Source organism: Puma concolor, chromosome D4, assembly GCF_028749965.1.
Source record: "Puma concolor isolate L17-30 chromosome D4, mPumCon1.1.hap2, whole genome shotgun sequence".
Taxonomy (NCBI): domain Eukaryota; kingdom Metazoa; phylum Chordata; class Mammalia; order Carnivora; family Felidae; genus Puma; species Puma concolor.
The window spans coordinates 10,870,028-10,891,003 of record NC_141679.1 but is presented as its reverse complement, the minus strand read 5'-3'; the positions used below and the strand labels follow the sequence as shown (position 1 = coordinate 10,891,003).

General features: G+C 44.1%; 1 protein-coding gene across 7 annotated transcripts in view; it reads left to right on the top strand.

Annotated features, from left to right (window-relative positions):
* Nucleotides 1-20,976, top strand: part of DOCK8 (dedicator of cytokinesis 8) — a 228,720-nt gene that overhangs the window by 89,318 nt on the left and 118,426 nt on the right. For all 7 annotated transcript variants that reach the window (XM_086684951.1, XM_086684950.1, XM_086684952.1 and 4 more), the window contains 8 exons: nt 2,055-2,140; nt 6,798-6,864; nt 8,058-8,207; nt 12,268-12,348; nt 13,726-13,885; nt 16,137-16,273; nt 19,322-19,415; nt 20,159-20,321. In XM_086684951.1, coding sequence (XP_086541077.1) covers nt 2,055-2,140; nt 6,798-6,864; nt 8,058-8,207; nt 12,268-12,348; nt 13,726-13,885; nt 16,137-16,273; nt 19,322-19,415; nt 20,159-20,321 — 938 coding nt within the window. The remainder of the gene's footprint in view (nt 1-2,054; nt 2,141-6,797; nt 6,865-8,057; nt 8,208-12,267; nt 12,349-13,725; nt 13,886-16,136; nt 16,274-19,321; nt 19,416-20,158; nt 20,322-20,976) is intronic.

Here is a 20,976-nt window from a genome sequence, read left to right as displayed (position 1 = left end):
AGTCATAATGATTTTATAGCTCTGTGTTTTTCAAAGTCTTTATCTTGTAGAGATGTGTGCTGAAATATTTACAGAAGAGATGATATGATGTCTGGAGTCTTGCTTATAAGTAATCCAGTATTGAGTGTGGGGTTGGGAGGAGAAGGTGGTCAATGGGACTGTAGGTGAACCCAGGTTGCCCCTGAGTTGAGCTTGTGGAAACTTACATGACAGGTAAGGGAGGTTCACTACATTACTGTCTCCAATTTTGTGTATGCTCCCATTCTCCCAATGAAAAGCTTTTAGCCAAGGATCCTAAGGGTTGGAATCCAGATCAGAGAGGTAGCCTTAGAAGCCCGTGAATATGTGTTGAGGTTCTTCCCCAGTGGAGTGGGGTGGGAGGAGGCCTCGCTTTTCAATGTGTCAGCTCTGATCGCCCCACAAGTGCCAGCTTGTTCTGGAGGGAGTTGAACTCAGTGTGGATATCAAGCAGTGGCTCTCCCGAAACACGATCAGCAGTTCCAGCGGGCAAGGTGGCCATCTGATGAACCCGGGCTTGGGCCTTGAGGAACGGAGGTTAGGATACAGCTGGTTTGCTACTTTGTTCCACCCATCTGGGTACAGATTTACCGAGGACATGATTCTACTGCTGTATTTAAAAATGTTACCTGTCGCTGTGGGGTATTTGGTGGAAAGCTCCCATCATTTGTAGGCCAGGAGAACATAATTAGACACGACTCTTCTTTGGACCCTTGTGAGTCGCAGACCACCCGTGTTTAGAGAGTCTACTGCAAGAGCAGGAATTCAAGTTTTCAGGGATTTGCACTGTTATCTTTGAATATATGGATATAATTAAGATACTGTCGGGGTGCCTGGGTGACTCAGTCGGTTGGGCGTCCGACTTTGGCTCAGGTCAGGCTCTCGCCATCTGTGACTTCGAGCCCCGTGTTGGGCTCTGTGCTGACAGCTCAGAGCCTGGAGCCTACTTCAGATCGTGTGTCTCCTTCTCTCTCTGCCTCTCCTCTCTCTCTCTCTCAAAAATAAATAAAACTTCAAAAAACAATTTTTTTAATATATTATGATAGCTCAGATTTGAATGTTGAAAGTTGCCTCAGGGACTTGATGTTTCTTTTTAAGTCTTGAGTCCCGAAGTGGTAAAATAGACAGGTGTATTTGTCATTACTAAGTCATTGCTAATCTGTCATTGCTGCGCTTCCTGTCCTTAGAACTTTTGCCAGCTCTAGCTGGATATGCAGGCATAGAACCTATACATATTCAACCCCAAGTCTCTATATCATCTGTTTAAGAGAACGTTGAAGTGAGAAAGACACTATATTTTAGTCCTGATGGTTTACATGTAGCCTGACGTGAGCTATTCTGACGCAGACCTCAAGCCTGAAACTCACCTATTTACTAGTAAAACTTTGACGGGAGAAATATTCTGAATGTGTGTTTAGAGCAAGCAAAAAAAAAAAAAAAAAAAAGCCAGCAATACCAACAATAGGTATTAGATTTTGCAATGCCATCTGGTGGATGTTACTCAGCCATATTCCTGTTCACATTTCCTTCCTTCCTCCCTCTGTTTCTTTGTCTTAAATGCTTAGCTTTCTGAAAGGACAAATTGTTTGCTGTCAGTGTTGACTTTGAAGCTTGGGGTTGGATAAAAAGTCCAAGTGTTATCCCACAATTAGAAATAAAGCAAATGAGGGGCGCCTGGGTGGCGCAGTCGGTTAAGCGTCCGACTTCAGCCAGGTCACGATCTCGCGGTCCGTGAGTTCGAGCCCCGCGTCAGGCTCTGGGCTGATGGCTCGGAGCCTGGAGCCTGTTTCCGATTCTGTGTCTCCCTCTCTCTCTGCCCCTCTCCCGTTCATGCTCTCTCTCTGTCCCAAAAATAAATAAACGTTGAAAAAAAAAAAAAAAACAAAAAAAAAAAGAAATAAAAAAAAAAAAAAGAAAGAAAGAAAGCAAATGACAGTCGAGCCCTGGACGGCAGCCTTCCCTTCCCCGGACTGACTTCAGCTGGAACCCCTCGTGGAAATTCACTAATGATTTCTTTACCATGTGTTTAATAATAGGAGGATGCCGTGGAAATACGTCCGGTACCAGAATGTCCTAAGGAACATCTGGGCAACAGAATACTGGTCAAGGTCCTGACCCTGAAGTAAGTATCAGCAAACATCCCAAACACGGCACTGAGGCTTATCTTGCCCTTTAGACAGAAACTGTCTCTGTCGACAGAGCCTAAATCAGGCACCTGTCAGGTGGTGGGAGGGAGTAGACTTTGGAGTCAGCTACACTCGATTCTATTTCTACCAAGCCTTCGACTGTCCCTCTTCTATAATAGGGAAGGCACGCCCTGAATTAGTCACGTAAGGTAATTGAGTGAAAAAGCATACATTAACAAAAGTAACAAGGAAAGCTGGATGGTGGAAAAAAAAAAAACTGAAAAAAACCTAAAAAACAATGAGTGGTGTATTCGAGTCCGCTCTGATTAATTCACGAGAGCTGATCATGCTCCTCCCCAGCTCTGTGTTCTGTGAAGTCAAGCAGGTGGTGTGACATTGGCCATGAGGGAATATTTACAACATAGAAATCAGAAAATGCTGCAAATCAGAGCTTTTTCTTTCCAGGGACTTGTTTGTTAAACATTTACCGGCGCACCGCTGTTGAAACATAATGTGAGATGCGGCTAAAACCCAGTCTCAGTGCCAGGGGACAACAGGGTAGCAGGGAGCAGTGGGGACTATAGCAAACCATCCCAAGGGGACACTACTACTGGTTAGAGCTGATTCTTGCCATCCAAGTACACAGGCCCTTTTTTTTTTTTATCAACTGTCTGCTTTGCTTTTGTTTTTGTTTTTGTTTTTTCAAGAGAAGCTGGAAATTCAATTTTTTATGCATAATTTTCTGACTTCTTAACTATCTTCTCATCTCCTTTTTTTATTATTTTAATGTTTATCTATTTTTGAGAGACAGAGACACGGTGTGAGTGGGGGAGGGGCAGAGAGAGGGAGACCCAGAATCCGAAGCAGGCTCCAGGCTCTGAGCTGTCGGCACAGAGCCCGACACAGGGCTCGGGCCCACGAACCATAAGATCATGACCTGAGCCAAAGTCGGACACTCAACCGACTGAGCCACCCGGGCACCCCAAATTTCCTTTTTAAATACTACATAACTGCATGTCTGCAGTCTGGATTCCTCTTCTGGGCCAACTGTTTGCCACATCTACTTAAATTTTTTTTTTAATGTTTGTTTTTGAGAAAGGGAGAGATGGGGAGGGGCAGAGACACCCACACACATACTGAAATCGAAGCAGGCTCCAGGCTCCAAGCTGTCCACACAGGGCCGGATGCAGGGCTTGAACTCATGACCCTTGAGATCATGACCTGAACCAAAGTCGGATGCGTAGCCAACTGAGCCGCCCAGGCACCCTGTGACATCTACTTTAAAGCAGTTATCTCCAAATTCTTTGATTGTTTAACTTTCATAGTGAGAAAAAGCCCTGTATGCTCCATATATGTATGATAATTTTGTACACACACATTAAAATACTGTACGCGTTATAGGGACGCCTGGGTCCTACAGGGACGTTGGGCTCTGTGCTGACGGCATGGAGCCTGCTTGGGATTCTCCAACTCCTCTTCTTCTCTCTGCCCCTCCCCCGTGCATGCTCTCTCTGTCTCTCAAAATACATAAATAAACTTTAAAAGACACATAAAATGTTACATGCATTATCAAATAGACATAAATTTTAAAATATGAACTAAGTAAATCAAAGTAAATTAGAGTAGCTTTTCCTTCACAGGAGCAGACTGTCTTGCATGCCCACCGGAGGGTCCATTGCAGCCTGCTCCTGCAGACTGCCACGCTAGAGAAGGCTTCCACCTCAAATCACAGACTCTTCTGAAACTATTAAGTTCTAGATGTTCCATCTAGGCAACAGCACGTGAGCATAGTATTGTTTCACGCCCTCGGGGGAGGGCATCGATGTCTTGAAGTGAATTCACGGGCCCCTAACGCAGCCCCTGGTTTGCACTTCGGGCATCTGGACTCTGGACTCAAGGCTGTGTCTCAACCCCCGGGAGCTTCTCTGGGAATTTGAGTTCTTCCTGATAGATGAGGTTGTTACCCGGGATGCTGTCGAGGTTCCTACCCGCCCTGCACTCCTGTGATTCCAATGCGGAGCCTCCCCAGATCCTCTTCTGAGAATGCGAGTGTGAGCGGGCAGCGCTGCTCACCCTGGGTCCTGGGGGCTCGCTTGATGTTGCAGCCCCTCCCCCCAGCCGGCTCTCCCAGCGGGGGGAGGGGCAGAGGGGCTTTTGTCTGTAGCAGGACAGGAGGGGCCCCGTGAGCCCGCAGTCGGTCAAGTCAGGGCTGCAGAAAGGCAGATGCTAGCCCTTGCAAGCCAGCCCCGAATGCTAGCCTTGCAGCCGGGCCGCTGCCTGGAAGGGGCCGCCGGTCTCCTCCCTGTTGCCGGGGAGGCCACCCTGTTGTGTGAGGCACTGGTGCACCCCCAGCCGGCCCTTCGTAGGTGCAGTAACTATGCTATTTGGGATTGGAGGAATTCTCCCTCGTGGTGTCCCTTTGTCACCAAACTTTCTGGACCTTTCCAGCCAATACACAGCAGCCGTTCTCACAGATGGGAGAACATGGCCACGAAGACCGACATGTATTATTTGAAAAAAAACCAAGCAAATAGAGCCTTTTGGATGTCTCTTAATGAAAATCGTCAAGTGTGGATTTCTGGTGATGTTCTTCTCAATTGCCAACGCAGACCTCAAGCAGAAGTGAGGTGTTTACCCAGTATGCTTGGCCCACTCAAGGGGCTTAAATAACATCCATATCGACTTAACACCTGCAAGAAGAGAGATGGGCCAAAGAGATTGGCCCAGCTACTCTGTCCCGCTGCTCTGCAACAAACTGGCTGCAAAAACAAAAAAGAAAGCAAGTTCTTTTTTTAAAAAAAATCATTTTCTTTTAATTTCTGTACTTATTTTGAGATAGAGAGCACGAGCGGGGGAGGGGCAGGGAGAGGCGGGGGGAGAGAGAGAATCCCAAGCAGGCTCCGCGCTGTCAGCACAGAGCCCCATGCAGGGCCTGAACTCACAGACCGTGAGATCGTGACCCCAGGTGAAACCAAGAGGCAGACGCTCAATCGACTGAGCCACCCAGGCGCCCCAAGAAAGCAAGCTCTTATAGGTCAACCTGCGATCTCAACAGATGAATAGTAAGAACTTAATGACAATGCTGAGGCCTTCCATTTCCCCAGTGACGCTGACCTGCAGAGTTTTATTTCTACTCCCACGGATTTTATCAGCTGGGGAATTTTTCAAAAACTGTTGAGATCTAGCACTGTCACTGCTTTGCTCTTGAGAAACATGTAAAGCCTCAAGCAAAAAGAAAGAATCAAGCTGATGCCATATCTGCAGATGTCTGTAGCACATGCGAAAAAAAAAAAAAAGAGGATGACAAAGAAGTATTTGTCTCATTTGCATTTTATGTGGAGAAACCTTTTTTTTTTTTAACATTTACTTATTTTTGAGAGAGTGAGAGAGCACAAGCAGGGGAGAAGGAGAGAGAGAGAGAGACACAGAATCCGAAGCAGGCTTCAGGCTCTGAGCTGTTAGCACAGATTCCGGAGTGGGACTTGAACTCATGAACCACGAGATCATGACCTGAGCCGAAGTCGGCCGCTTAACCGACTGAGCCATGCAGGCACCCCTGGGGGGAAATCTTTTAGTGGAAAATTTATTATCCCCTTATGCGAAATAACCTCAGCTCAGACGAGTTGTCTTGGTGGTGAAACCAGTGTGTGTCGGATTTACTCAGGGAGCTTGTTTTCAATGCAGACTTTGGGACACCTTCCACCACTGTTTCCCCCCAAGAGAGAAATTCTGGTTCAGGAGATCTCAGGGGGGACAAAGAAACCTGTGTTTTGATAGACAGAGTTACCTAGTGATAAAGCCCTCCTCTCACACATGCCTTAAACAAAATTTGGCCTAATTTACATGACTTCTGAGGCAGTGGTGGTCCAGGGCCTGGTTACTGGTGCTCTCAGATGGCCGTATCCAAGGTCGTGGGTTGTTAGCCTGAGACACTTGGAATCTGCACATCTGTGCTCCATGTGTATGCTATAACACGTGGGGAGGGATTATGCCTCGGGTATGCGGTCTCTTCAAACCCACCCTTTCAAGGGCAATGGGCAATTAGGGCCAAGAATTTTCTAGCTCTCGCTGGACCCACTCAGCTCAGTGTTTATTGGCCGTGCTCGGTTCCCTGCCCCCACCGACTACTAACTCAGAAGCTCCCCTTGCAGTGGAATTAGGAAAGGGCAGACATTCACCCATACAGATGGTCCCTATCAGTCCAAGGAAAAACAACACAAGTTTCCTTTCTTCACTCTCTGAAAAGCCTTGTCCCTTAGAATTGCATTCATAGGGATTCCTACCCGAGCGATAAAGGGTACACTGTGAACAAAGCCTTTACCTGAGACAGAGGCTTCACCATCAGAAAGCTCAGCAGCTACCGTGATAAGAAGGGCCATGCTGGATCACACCGTGGGACCATTCTTCCCTGTCTCCCCTGTAGTGCCACAAACAAGTGCTTTTTAGGAGAATGTAGCCTCCACCACGATCTCCAGTAAGTAGGAAACGTCCACGAACCTCCCATGAATCTCCCAGTGCTGATTCTCATCTGCGTGGAGTGATCCAAATATTTGGGGGAACGATTGACATTTTTAGCCGGTTTATGTAACGAGTCACCGTCAGCAAGTTCAAGATCATCTAAGTTAAAACCCTCTTTCTTCCTCTGTCTGACAGGTTCGAGATTGAAGTTGAACCTCTGTTTGCCAGCATCGCCCTCTACGATGTTAAAGAAAGGAAAAAGGTAAGGAAGGAACAACCCATCCCTGAGGGCACACTTACTGCTCGTGATTTTTCGGGTTCATGTTTTCAGATGCCACTTCTATGCAACAAAAACATATCAGATCTGAAAGCAGATGACCTTTGGTACGTCCAGTTGTACTGGGAATGCTGGTCGTTTACGTTCTTTGAAGAATCTTAAAGGGAGAGCCTGTTGGAAGTGGTGGCCTGTTTGAGATCGAGAGAGAAAAGAAATAGCAGCATATGGGATGACCAGTGAAACAAGGCAATTTAAATTCATTTTTAACAGGGCATATGTGTAATGTTACCTTGGTTTGGGAGCTTTTGCGTTGTGAAGTACCCTCATCACGGATGGAGGGCGCCATCCTGTGTAGTAAATCTATTAATTTGCCATTGGGGAAAGACCTCACCAACTGTGATGTGCTTTTTTTTTTTTTTTTTTTAATGTTTATTGATTTTTGAGAGAGAGACAGACAGAGTGTGAACGGGGGAGGGGCAGAGAGAGAAGGAGACACAGAATCGGAAGCGGGCTCTAGGCTCTGAGCTGTCAGCACAGAGCCCGACGTGCGGCTCGAACTCACAAACTGTGAGATCGTGATCCGAACCAAGTCGGACGCTTAACTGATCGAGCCACCCAGGTACCCAGGTGCTCCTCCTTCTTGACTGTAAAGTAACCGAGGGCAGAGACGGCATCTTTCCCTTGACTGCAGTGCCTAGCACATCACTGGTATTCAGAAGATAAGGACGGGTTGATAAAAATGTAAGTGTTTCGGGGCGCCTGGGTGGCTCAGTCGGTTGAGCGTCCGACTTCAGCTCAGGTCACGATCTCACGGTTCATGAGTTCGAGCCCTGCGTCAGGCTCTGGGCTGATGGCTCAGAGCCTGGAGCCTGCTTCCGATTCTGTGTCTCCCTCTCTCTCTGCCCCTCCCCCATTCATGCTCTGTCTCTCTCTGTCTCAAAAATAAATAAACATTAAAAAAAAAATTAAAAAAAAATGTAAGTGTTTCAAGGAACACCTCTCAAACAGCTCCAGAATATCTAGAAATTGTGACAAAATGTGAATCAGATTTTCCACCAACCCCTAGAGACGTCTGTGATGACCCTCATCATTTCTTTGTGGGGTTTTACTCTTCGAACCTACTTAGACCATGAGAACAACAGGTGGGACTCATTTTTTGCCTTGTTCCTTGTTGACAGATCTCGGAAAATTTTCACTGTGACCTGAACTCTGACCAGTTCAAAGGATTTCTGCGTGCTCACACGCCCTCTGTTGCCCCGTCGAGTCAGGCGAGATCTGCCGTGTTTTCCGTCACCTATCCGTCCTCCGACATCTACCTAGTCGTCAAGGTAGTTAAACACAATCTCGTTTGTACGTCGGGCATTCGGATGCTTCATTGTTGTGTTATTCCCAGAGCACGTTGGAGATGTCAGAACGTATCCACTTGTTCTCTGTGCGATTCGCTGTCTGCTTTTCAACTTGCCCCTTTTTCCTTTCCAAGCAAATTCTGTGTGGGATACTAGAGCAACTGTGGGTTTTGAAGGCCTACAGTCTTGATTTTGAATCCTGGCTTTGAAGCCTTATCGCTATAGGACTTGGGGTAATTACCCAAACCTTGCTGAGACTTGGTTTCCTTAAGTGTAAATTGGGGATGATAATCCTGCCCTCCGTGGGCCGTTGTGATTGCGGAACAAAGCCTGGCACATTACAGGCCCCCTTCCCCCTGGCCCAGCTCTTCCTCCTATGCTTGGCTGTTCAGCTCTGGGAGGCTGCTGTGGCGGAAATCCAGATAGACTTTCCCGACTCCGTACATGTCCTTCTAGACACCTGTAGTTAAATGTTCCCAAGTCCAGGCTCTGACAATTTAAGAAGTGAGCTATACTTTCTATATTTCACCCTCCCTTTTGAGCACCATGTGACAGACTGCGTATGTGCAGTGGGACTCGAAATCTGCGGGACAGTTCCAAGTACAAGGAACTTTTGTTCTCAGCGGTACTCTTTTTTCTGATGTGAGAAAAACGGAGACTTCGTCTACACACCCAAGTGCCTGGTTAGAGGTTAACAACAAACACTGGATATTTCACTTACCTTAAGCCAAATATTTAGTCTTACTGACTGTTTACCCCAAAACTGCAAAAAAAAAACAAAAAAAAAAAACCAAAAAAACAAAAAACCCAAGATTCAGGTGTTTTGATTTCATGTACACCCAGAGTTCTGGGTTTGGAACCTTTTCTAGTTAACACAGTGTCTTACCTCCATAATCGCATTGATTCCCCCCATGACCCCATGAGAGTAGCATATCGATTCCAAAGAATTTAAGTGACATGGAGGTCAGCTAACAAGTGGCAGATGTCTCGGTGTGTGAGCTGCCTTTTCACCATTCTACAAAGACTCTGAAACGTTACTATTGCTTGAAGAGGATCTGTTTAAGCTTTTAGGAAGCATTAAAGTTAAAATCCTATTGCTAAGAAGACACATCTGTTGTTGTCAGACTTCACATGTATCCATTTTCCTGCAATATTATTACTTAGACATGTTGGAAGATTAGCTTCGAACCCACCCTGGCACCCCTGTAGTTAAAGTTTTCTCCGCCTGGGAAACCAAAGACACTAGTCCCATAGAGCCGGATTTTGCTTCAGGCTCTGTTTCTTAGTGGATGACTTTATTTTGGTAAATCCATCATAGCCTGCTAAGTATCAGCAGCTACCTATAGGTTACTATTAACTTGCTTAATAGATTCCAAAATTTTCAAATGTACAAATGCATTCATTTGGCCATAACGAGCATTCTGTCAATTGTCTGGATACAGGGAAGACGTTTAAAGCTCAGTAAGACAGGCCCTGGTTTGCCTCTGGCTTCTTTTCCTTTACTGTAATGGCATCATTGCTGTTTCTTTCTGTCTAAATACAGAGCAAATGTGTGTAATATTTAGCAGGCAGATGCCATGCAATGAAGAGGAGCTCTTTCTTATTTTTATTCCCAGGCCGAACACCAGGTTCTTTTCATTTCATTTTATTTTTTGAATTTTTTAATGTTTATTTTTGAGGTGGGGGGGAGGGGCAGAGGGAGAGGGAGCCACAGAATCGGAAGCAGGCTCCAGGCTCTGAGCTGTCAGCACAGAGCCCGATGCAGGTGTCGAACACACGAACTGTGAGAACTGAGCCGAAGTCAGAAGCTCAACCAACTGAGCCCCCCAGGTGCCCTGAACATCCAATTCTTAACTGTATTTTAGGTAGCGTTTCCTGGTTTAGTATTGCATATACCATTGCTTTGAAAGATTATCCAGGCTTAAAGGTTGTGTTTCTCAGTTGAGGGATGGAGAATAAGGATGAGATTTAAAACTTTCAATATAAACATGGAAGGTGTGGTACCAGCCCCTCTTGATCTGACGAAAATTCCCTGGTAATTCCAACGCCCCCCTTTCCCCTGCCTGCCTCGGTTGTAAGGACACATGTGTTTGTTTTACACATAAACATGACGGGCCATACTGTGGACCCTCATAGCAGCTGCAGCACTTGTCACAAAGTACCTGGCGTTACCCTGTCCACCCCAGGGAAGGGAACAGTACCTGCTGGTCTGGTCAGATCTGGAGTCTCCCACTTTCAGATTCTGGAGACCCCTCTCCTGTGGTCTATACGTGACTAATACACTATACACGACTAATGCTTGAAGCATTCCCATTGTTGCTGCAGGGTCCTAATAAAAAGGTTCTCCATCTGTGTTCAGATTTCATGTCAAAGACCACATTTTTAGCCACTGACTGCATGGGAAGACCAACTTCTTCCAGTTTTTTCCATAAGCTCCCCACTGTGAGCTTCAGTAGAAGAGGGGCCAAGCGTATCTTGTTCACCACCTATCTCCCCAGCAGCTACCGCCCCGAAGGTGCTCAGCCAGTGGTTTTTGAATGAATGAACGAATGAGTGAATGATTGCTGACTAGCAGTGATACTGGTCAGACTCTAGCTCAAGAGTTGTGGTGTGTGTGCTCAGCCTGGGGCAGCTGGGGGGAATCAGCCTTTGTGAGAAGTGAGAGACTTCCGGTCTGTGGTTTCCCTGAGACGGAGAGATGTCCAATGAACAGTTCCACACCACTTTCTCTGAACTCCATGAAACACCCTCCATCGCTAGGGTATTCCTGGTTTAAATACTATCTGGCAGTGCCTCTCAAGAATGTGTGCCTGTAAGCGATGAATCGCGGGAATCGACTCCTGAAGCCAGGACTCCACTGTATATGCCGAGCGTTAGCTAATGTGACAATAAATTGTTAAAACAAACCAACAAAAAAGAATCTGTGCCCGATGAAATACGTTAACCCAGATTTCTTTTTTTTTTAAATTCAAACTTAAGTTAGTTAACGTATAGCGCAATATTGGTTTCAGGAGTAGAACTCTGTGATTCCTCAATCACCTACTTACAATGCCCAGTGCTCAACCCAGCAAGTGCTCGCCTTAATCCCCATCCCCCATCTAGCCCAGCGCCCCACCCACCTTCCCTCCAGCAACTCTGTTTGTTCCCTGTCATTAAGAGTCCCAAATTTTTTTTGAAGCAGCATCTCAACTGATGTCTAATCTCAACACAGGCTAATGGGATCAAGTCGTTTTTCTCCTCAGGCTTCAGGTTTAACTGCATTTTCTTGGAGCAGAGGGTTGGGAAATTTCAGATTGCCCCTTTCCTTTCTCCTAAAGAGGATGGCCACATTTATGGCCAGTCAGATCGTTTACCTGAAGCAAAATGGAAGAAGATATTCGACAGTGGTGACATTAATTCATATTCCCAGCCAGTTAGCAAAGTGAAAAGCTGTACCATCCGCTGTTTGTTTTTTTTTTTCCCCATGTCTGTTAAATCCAGAGAAGCGGCCCTAATAGGAAATACAAGGGAGACAATTACAGATAATTTATTCTCTTCATTTATTCATTTTGTGGAAGGTTTTAGTCCCCAACCTGACTTTTACAGAGTCCATATCTCTTTTTTACATTGTAAGCAATAATAAAGAAAATGAGTTTTTCCCTTCTTACATATGTCTCATGGGTTCTGTTTTATAAAATAACTTTTATTGCATTTTTTATTGTAGGCATAATACACGTTTATGGTTTAAAAATAGAAAATACACATAAGCAATAGGAAGAAAATAAAAATAGCACATAATCTCAGCATACAAAGATAACTACTGTTAACATTTGCTGTGTATCTACAATCATCCTTTTAATATACCTTTATGATTTTTTTTTACACAACTATGGGGTACTCTTCATGCCAATTTTTTTCACACTAATTTTTTTAGATGAAAAAACATGTAATACGAACGTCTTCCCTGTCATCACATATTGTCACAAAATATCATTTTGATGGTTGCCCCGATGCCAATGTATGGATTAATTCATGAGTTTTGTTTTAATATTTTTGTTGGTAGATTGAAAAAGTCCTTCAGCAGGGAGAGATTGGAGACTGCGCAGAACCCTACATGGTTATCAAAGAAAGCGATGGCGGAAAGGTATGATGTTGGGGTATTACTAAATGGTGACATTTTAGAATAAGCAGACATTTTCCCCAAGTTCCACAAAATAGTTAAGTCTATAATATGTCCCCATAAGAGACATTACTAAATCGTGTCTTTAAAAAGAATGAAGAGGGGCGCCTGGGTGGCGCAGTCGGTTAAGCGTCCGACTTCAGCCAGGTCACGATCTCGCGGTCCGTGAGTGTGAGCCCCGCGTCAGGCTCTGGGCTGATGGCTCAGAGCCTGGAGCCTGTTTCCGATTCTGTGTCTCCCTCTCTCTCTGCCCCTCGCCCATTCATGCTCTGTCTCTCTCTGTCCCCAAAAAAATAAATAAACGTTGAAAAAAAAAATTAAAAAAAAAAATAAAAAGAATGAAGAGAAACTGGTCATTGATGATAACTTTTTAAAGAAATAAATTCTTGAATTCAACAAATGATGACATATCCACCAGCATCTAAAAAAAGTTGGCTAGGACAAAGCCACATCCTGTTGTGTTGGCTCCAAGGCTCTGACCCAGGTTGCGAAGGCCACAGAGACCTCACGAAACTGAACCATGCCTGAGCTCTACTGGACTTTCTCAATGGTAGCAGCCAGTTTCCAAATATCCTTTCTGGTGTGGGTATTTAGAAATAGGCTGAGACTTCTGTACATCATAAAATCACGTAGAAAACATAGGTACTGAGCCTGTGAAAAGGACATCCTTTCTCAGCAACCATTTGCAAAAGTTTCCAATGTGACTTTTAAAACATGGCCTTTCTGGAATACTACTTGGCTTAATCAGTGTCCTGCTACGGACTTACAAATCTCAAATAAGATTTATTGAACTCAAGACATTTATTTTTTAAAATTTACCTTCTATTCTGAACTTAGAAAGAACAGCTTGGAAGTGTGGTCAACCTAATAAGGAAGTCGTTAGCAACCTTTATACATTTTTCTGGAGTTTCCCAAGGCAACTTTTGAAAAACAGGCTCTCTTGAAAGCTTGGTAGATAATATGTGAAATTTTTCATTCCAAAATTTCGTCGTGCAAATCCAAGTCCTGTGGCTAGCCCCTAAAAGAGTCACTTGTTGTTTAGCTTGTATAACAAGCCTTGGACGACAATGACTTCTTCTTTTTCTTCTTCTTCTTTCTTTTTTAGTTGAAGGTATGTTTATAATTAAATATTGACTTTCTTTAAACTCTTCCATTTCAAATCTGCATTTTCTTATCAGCTAGACTTCTAGGATGAGTTGTATCTTTTTCCTGCCTATTCACTTTTTTTAATCAGTTGGGTAGAGATTTTGGAGATGGCTGTCCTATTCATAGCAAAGACCATTGATTTCTTGCTGGCACCATATAGTTTGTCTCTGCTTGTCCCTTTCTACTTTCTTCTAGAGTAAAGAAAAGATTGAAAAACTGAAACTTCAGGCTGAATCCTTCTGCCAGCGTTTGGGGAAATACCGGATGCCTTTTGCCTGGGCTCCCATAAGCTTAACAAGTTTCTTCAATGTCTCCACCCTGGACAGGGAGGTAACCGATGTGGAGTCCATGGTTGGTAAGATTTTCAACTGCAGTGGGAAAGGGGGCGTGTTCCAGGGTACTCACTCTGAGGTCAGCTGCTTATTAGTGGGGGCTTGGGGTGCAGTAAGGTGTGAAGAATGGGAAGGAAGAGGGAGATAAATAGGATGAAACACTGTTGTGACTGACTTACAAATGCTTGAGCGGCCAGTGGTCCCCAAAGCAATTATCGTGAACATTTGTGGAGCTGAAATACACTCTTATAGTAAGATGTTTGGTTGGAATTTTCTGGACGCTCTGACACTTTAAAAAGTTAATTTTCCATAGCCACCTCCATTTAAAAGTAAAATTTTTGAATTAACAAAGTGTAGTAACTGTCTACAGTGGGTTCAACAATGCCACCGTGGTTGGCTCGTCAGGGTAAGAAAAGCCACACTCAGATAGGGCTTCTGAAAGCAAAACTCAGGTTTCTCAGTAAAATTTCCAGTCCCTTCAAGTTTGGTGGTGGTGTCTTTTTTTGTTTTGGGTTGGTTTTGCCACGTGCAGTGAAAGAGATGCCAAGAGAATATTTAGTGACTGTTCCAATTTTTTTTACCCTACTTCTCCTTTTCATCGCCTCACCCTTGGTCTGAGTCATTAATTTCCTGAACAGGTTGGGTATGGAAATGTTCAAGAGGGTTCAGAGTTTTCAGGTCAACCCACCCCACCTGTGGGGGAGTGTCTGTTGTCCTCAGTGTCTGTGTGTCCAGCAAATATTTAAGGCTGTGCACTTTTCTCCTGCATTCCTAAGCCCTGACATTTCTGAAATGCTGCCTGTAACGGGGGACTGGAGGAAAAGGCACTTTGTTATTGCTGCCGCTGTTCTGGATTATTGTTGCATAACTGCCAGTCAGAACTGCTGGGTTATTTCTGATTTACCAATAGCAAACCTCACTTTAGTGAATCCTGACCTTCACACCACAGGGTGTGTGTGTGTGTGTGTGTGTGTGTGTGTGTGTTTAATGCCAATTTCTATGTAGATTCAGGTAGCCTTACCTGAAAGAATGATGCATAGACTTTAGAGGGCACCATGAAGTAGGTGATTCAGGCATAGGGTTTGCTGAGTCCTCAGTAATCTCCAGGTCAAGGATAAATTAACCTAACGTCAGAGGCTGCTTCCTAAGAAGTAATTGGGAGGTGCGGTGTATTATACTGGGGCAGTGTGGCGAATGCAGGCGGGCAGTGGAGGCACGAAGCGCCTCACAGCATCACAGCAAGAATTAAGGGTATGAGAATATTCAAAGAGGGGCTGTGGCAACATTAGCGTTCCCAACAATTTGACCATTCACAACAGAACCCCTTAATTTTGCAGTACAGAAGCAACAAGATCCCCCTAAATCACAAACAGGGATAACACATAACTAGGCAGAGTACCAGGGTCCAGAGCCGAGGTGTGGGCGTGACTCAGGGTTCTACTCCCTGTCAGACGGGTCAGCCAGGGAGCCCGGCTCCACTGCCCGGGGCTCACAGGGAGTGCGGAAGAAAGCCCAGATTCAGAACGTACACGAGCCAACCCTAGCATGTTTGGGTCACAGTCCCAAATGCATTCAGGGGCATTCGCGTACATGGCTCTCCCAACGGAGGGCGAGTGTAAAAATAAAACAAAAGCAAAGACTGTTGGCTCAATAACGCTCATCTGCAGTCCCAGCCCTGGCTGCAGTTTGGCCCTTGCAGGGAGGCCAACCCTGAGCTCCACGTGGGAGGGGACCGCGGCTGCTCGTGGCTTCTCCACTCAGGTCACAGGAGGACTAGGGACCCCAACCGGGGGACTGAGAAAAGTAAGGCCAGTGGAGGGAAATTTTCATTCAAAACAACGATGGTCATGTTCAGTGTTCTGGCATAGTGACTTTGAACATCTCTTTTATGTACATTGAGACTAAGGTAACATTGTACGTCAACTACACTTCAATAATACCTTCTTGGGGTGCCTGAGTGACTCAGTCGGTTAAGCGTCCAACTCTGGCTCAGGTCGTGATCTCATGGTTCATGAGTTCAAGCCCCGTGTCAGGCTCTATGCTGACAGCTCAGAGCCTGGAGCCTGCTTCTGCTTCTGTGTCTCCCTCTCTCGCTGCCCCTCCTCTCCCCCGCATTCTGTCTCTCTCTCTCTCTCTCTCAAGAATAAATAAACATTAAAAAAAATTTTTTTAATTCATTCTTAAAAACCTATCTTTTACATGGTAAAGTTAATGACTTCTGTGTATTCAAACAGAAAGGCATATGCTTTCGAATGATGGTTGTTTTCCTTACAGGGAGAAGTTCCGTGGGGGAGCGGAGAACTTTGTCCCAATCTAGAAGGCTTTCTGAAAGAGCCCTCTCCTTGGAGGAAAATGGGGTCGGATCCAACTTCAAGGCCACCCCCATGACCATTAACAGCTTTTTCAAGCAGGTATCTCTTCACGTGACAGTGTGTCTGGATTTCTCCCCACTACGGCCTGGGTGTTGGAGCCCAAAGGAGGAGGTATACGTAATGATTAGGGGAGCATGTTAGTTAACCTCGTCAAACCTCAGTTTCGTTACCTGCGGAACAGGAAGGGCGGTGCTTGTTTCTTGGGACAGTTGGGAGTGTTCGATGACACGAGGTGTGTAAAGCTCTTCACGCGGTGACCGGGACACAGCAAGTGTTGGCTCATTTGATTGACGGAAGGATTCATTCCCACTAATGCAAACTCTCCTATTTGAATTCTCACGGTCAGTTCATCTATGAGGCTATGAAAACTCTCTGGCGGAAACATCCCTTTCCCCCTTGGTCTTGGGGTTTCCTGGCCCAGCTGTTGTCCCTCTCGCTCCTGTTCCATGCGCAGGCTTTCCACGTTTCTGCCATATTTGTTTGCTCATAGAGGGGTGACCATTGCAGGTAGTGCTTTTTATTAGCTCAATAGACATTGAGGTCATGTAAAAACCACAGGATCTCTTAGAGTAATCAACTTCATAGAGACAGAAAGTAGAACGACAGCTACCAGATGCTGGAGGAGGAGAGGAATGGAGAGTTGTTGTTTAATAGACACAGAAACCTTCGGTTTTGGAAGATGAAGGAATTCTGGAGATTGGTTGCCCAACACCATAAATGTACTAATGCTAATAACTGTCCACTAAAAAATGGTCAACATGGTAAGGTTCATATTATGTGCATTTGTTTCTGTTTGGGATATCCCCCTTCCCATTGTATTGCTTTGGTTGGGGTGGGGGCCAGAGTATCTAACTGACATTTCTCATCTGTAGAGCTCTTGCCTTTGAATCCTTGAACCCTTAGCAGAATACCTGTCCCATGTAGGCACCTGGAGAGTAGTATCGACACTTAGCCTTCTTAATCAAGACACATGTGAAGAAAATGAGGATAGGAAGAAGATGGAAAGATGCTTTCTCTATCTTCAAATCCTTGGAGAAGGAAGGAACCTTACTCTGTATTGTTCCAGAGAATAAGGCACGCAGGAGTGGATTTAAGTTACTGGGAGAGAAACCTTTGGCCTGGATTTCTATTGGTCACACAGACTTCCTAAGAAGGTAGTAGAAGGATTGTTGAGAGGCTGGGAACAATAGGTCAGGAGTAGTAGAGAAGGAATTTTTTTTTTCCCCTGGTAAAAGGTGTCTTTATTTTATTACACTCCTCTTTCATTCAGTCATCTGATCCAATTGCAGATTTATGATCAGTCTTTTGTTTCTTGTCCGTGAAGTGTCCCTAGAAGGAATTTTTTTAATGTTTATTTTAGAGAGAGAGAGAGAGAGAGAGGATGAGGGGGCGGGGAGGAGCAGAGAGAGAGAGGGAGACACAGAATCAGAAGCAGGCTCCATGCTCTGAGCTGGCAGCACAGAGCCCGATGTGGAGTTCGAACTCAGGAACCACGAGATCATGACCTGAGCTGAAGTCAGATGCTTAACGAACTAAGCCATCCAGGCGCCCCAGAAGCAAATTTTTAATTGTCTGTCTTAGCCTGTGACAGACCAAATGGACAAATCAATCTGCAGAATGGCATCATTTATCCAACACTACACCCAGAAGCACTCTTCTGAGCCCTGTTAATATTAAGTACACTTCTGTATTCCTCCCAAGTAATCCTTTGAGGTAGGATCTATTATTATCCCATTTTACCAACAAAGAAACAAGCCCAGAGAATGCAAAGTCAGGGTATAAAAGAACCAAATAAGGTAATTGATAAGGCATATCAAATTGAAGTGCTTAAATCTCTACCCTGAAAATAATGAATGCACCTTCTTTTAAACTTTGCATAGAGCTTTATTTTATTTTATTTTATTTTATTATTTGTTTATTTTTTTCATGGTAAGCGCACTCCTTAATCCCCATCACCTACTTCACCCCTCCTCCCACCCCTCTCCCCTCTGGTAACCATCAGTTTGTTCTCTAGAGTTAAGAGTTTATGTCTTGGTTTTCCTCTCTCTTTTTTCCCCCTGTTTTCATTTGTTTCATTTCTTAAATTCCATGTGAATGAAATTGTGTGATATTTCTCTTTCTCTGACTGACTTTGCTTAGCATTGTTCTCTCTGACTCCATCCATGTTGTTGCAAATGGCAAGATTTCATTCTGTTTCATGGCTGCGTAATATTCCATTGTATATATATACCACATCTTCTTTATCCATTCATCTTTTGATCCACATCTTTTGATGTGCATTTCCCTGATGATGAGTGATGTTGAGCATCTTTTCATGTGTCTGTTGGCCATCTGGATGTCTTCTTCAGAGAAATGCCTGTTCATGTCTTCTGCCCATTTTTAAATTGGGTTAGTTGTTTTTTGGGTATTGAGTTGTGTCAGTTCTTTATGTATTTTGGATACTAACCCTTTGTCAGATATGTCATTTGGAAAGATCTTCTCCCATTCAGTATAGCTTGCCTTAGAGTTTTGTTGATTGTTTCCTTCATTGTGCAGAAGCTTTTTATTTTAATATAGTCCTAAGAGTTTGCTTTTATTTCCATAGCCTCAGGAAACATTACGTAGAAAAATGTTGCTATGGCCAGTGTCAGTGAAATTACTACCTGTGCTTTTTTGGGGGGATTTTTATGGTTTCAAGTCTCACATTTAGGTCTTTAATTTTAGTTTGCTTTTGTGTATGGTGTAAGAAAGTGGCCTAGTTTCATTCTTTTGCATTTAGCTGTCCAGTTTTCCCAACACCATTTGTTGAAGGAACTGTCTCTTTCCCATTGTATATTCATTCCTCCTTTGTTAAAGATGTATTGACCATAGAATTGTGGGTTTATTTCTGGGTTTTCTGGGTTTCTCTTCTATTCCATTGCTATATGGGTCTGAGAAGGAATATTTCACAAGAGGTTGAACTAAATTATTTCAGCATTGGCTGCAACCCTAATTTCTATGAAAGTGTGTTAGAATAAAACTTAAAGATCAAAATCTTCCTGGAAATCGTTGGCCCCTACCCAGGAGCCCATGGTGCATTCTTGCTAACCCTAACTTCTCTTTTTGCAGGAGGGGGATCGCCTTAGTGATGAAGACTTATTCAAGTTTTTGGCTGACTACAAAAGATCTTCCTCCTTACAGAGAAGAGTCAAGTCAATTCCAGGTATGGATGGCTTGTCTTTTCCTCTCTAGCTTTGCCAGAGCCATTTATGAGTAGACACATTACTTGTCTGATGCTACAGTTTATAAAATAATGTTTGCTAAATGAGATGTGGCATTTTTCCATGGGAGTTCAGAGTCTGACTTGGTCTACTTTTTTTGAAAATCTGTTTCTATTTCTATTTCTGTTTCTACTTCTCTATTTCTATTTTTACTTCTATTTCCGGAACATCATGCTCTAGATCTGGTGTCTCAGATAATCAGATAATTGAACAGAGGAGCCTCTTTATCAAGTAAAATATTGTACGGAACTCGTAGTTTAAAAAGAAAAGTGAAACTGAGCTGCCTTGGTAGAAGATGAGAGCATCTTCCTTATTAGCAATTTGATAGTTCCTGAGGCACTTCTGCAGCACCCTGGGGTACCAGGGAACCCAGTTTGAAAACCACCAGCAGTCACGTGTGTGTGTGCTATTATAGTGTGGTAGCTTTGAAAGGAAGTTTAAAGATCCATTTCTACTCCTTGTACAATTTCTTGCTTTTTAATTTCTAGAAACTGAATCTCAAAAGTGGTCATCGCATGATCTTTCTCCAACTATGAGAAATTAGCTGAGAATTCCAAAATTCTTACACTCCCACAACTTATCCCCTTTTTTTTTTTAATAAAAGAAATATAGTATAACAGTCTTTCTTGACTTCCGTGGAACATGACAGCGTCTTGACTGAAACAGTTCTGTTTTCCCTCTGTAGGCTTGCTCAGACTGGAAATTTCTCCAGCTCCAGAGATCATCAACTGCTGTCTGACTCCTGAAATGCTGCCAGTGAAACCTTTTCCTGAAAACCGGACGCGTCCCCACAAAGAGATTTTGGAATTTCCAATCCGGGAAGTCTATGTCCCCCATACTGTGTACAGGTAAGAGACTAAGTCTCGTGGAAAACCTTGGAACCCACATGTAGAGTTTTGTTTGGAGAATGCGCTCATTATCCTTCAACTGATCTTCTCAACTTCCTTAAGTTTGGGGGAAAATGAAATAGGATGCTTACATAACTACGGATAATTGTTAGATCAGTTTCTAAAAATGGTTTATCTAATTTTATTTAACAACGTGTTACATCATAGTTGGAATTTGGGATTACAGTGGACATATTCCTTCCAGAAAGGAAATAATCCTGCTAGTCATTACCTTGGTATTTTATACATGCAGAAGGACATATTAGGGAGACCAGTGTGACCAAAAATGTTCTCATTGTCTGCAAGAAAGCTTTTTAGCTCAAGACCAGCTCTGTCCAGTAACATTTATAGCAGTGATAGAAATCTTCATTATGTGTGCTCCCCAATACAATAGCCACTAACCACGTGTGGCTGTTCGGCATTTGAATTGGGGTGCGTGCAATGGAAGAATTGAAATTTTGATTTTATTTAACTTTATTAATTTCACTTTAAGTTCAAATGGTTGCACGTGGCTGATGGCTACCATATAGGACGTCACGGAACTAGACGGTAAAAACCTAACAAGTTAGGCTGCCTCGGTTTCTTAGAGTGCCTTCTCGGGGGGCTGGGGTGGGGA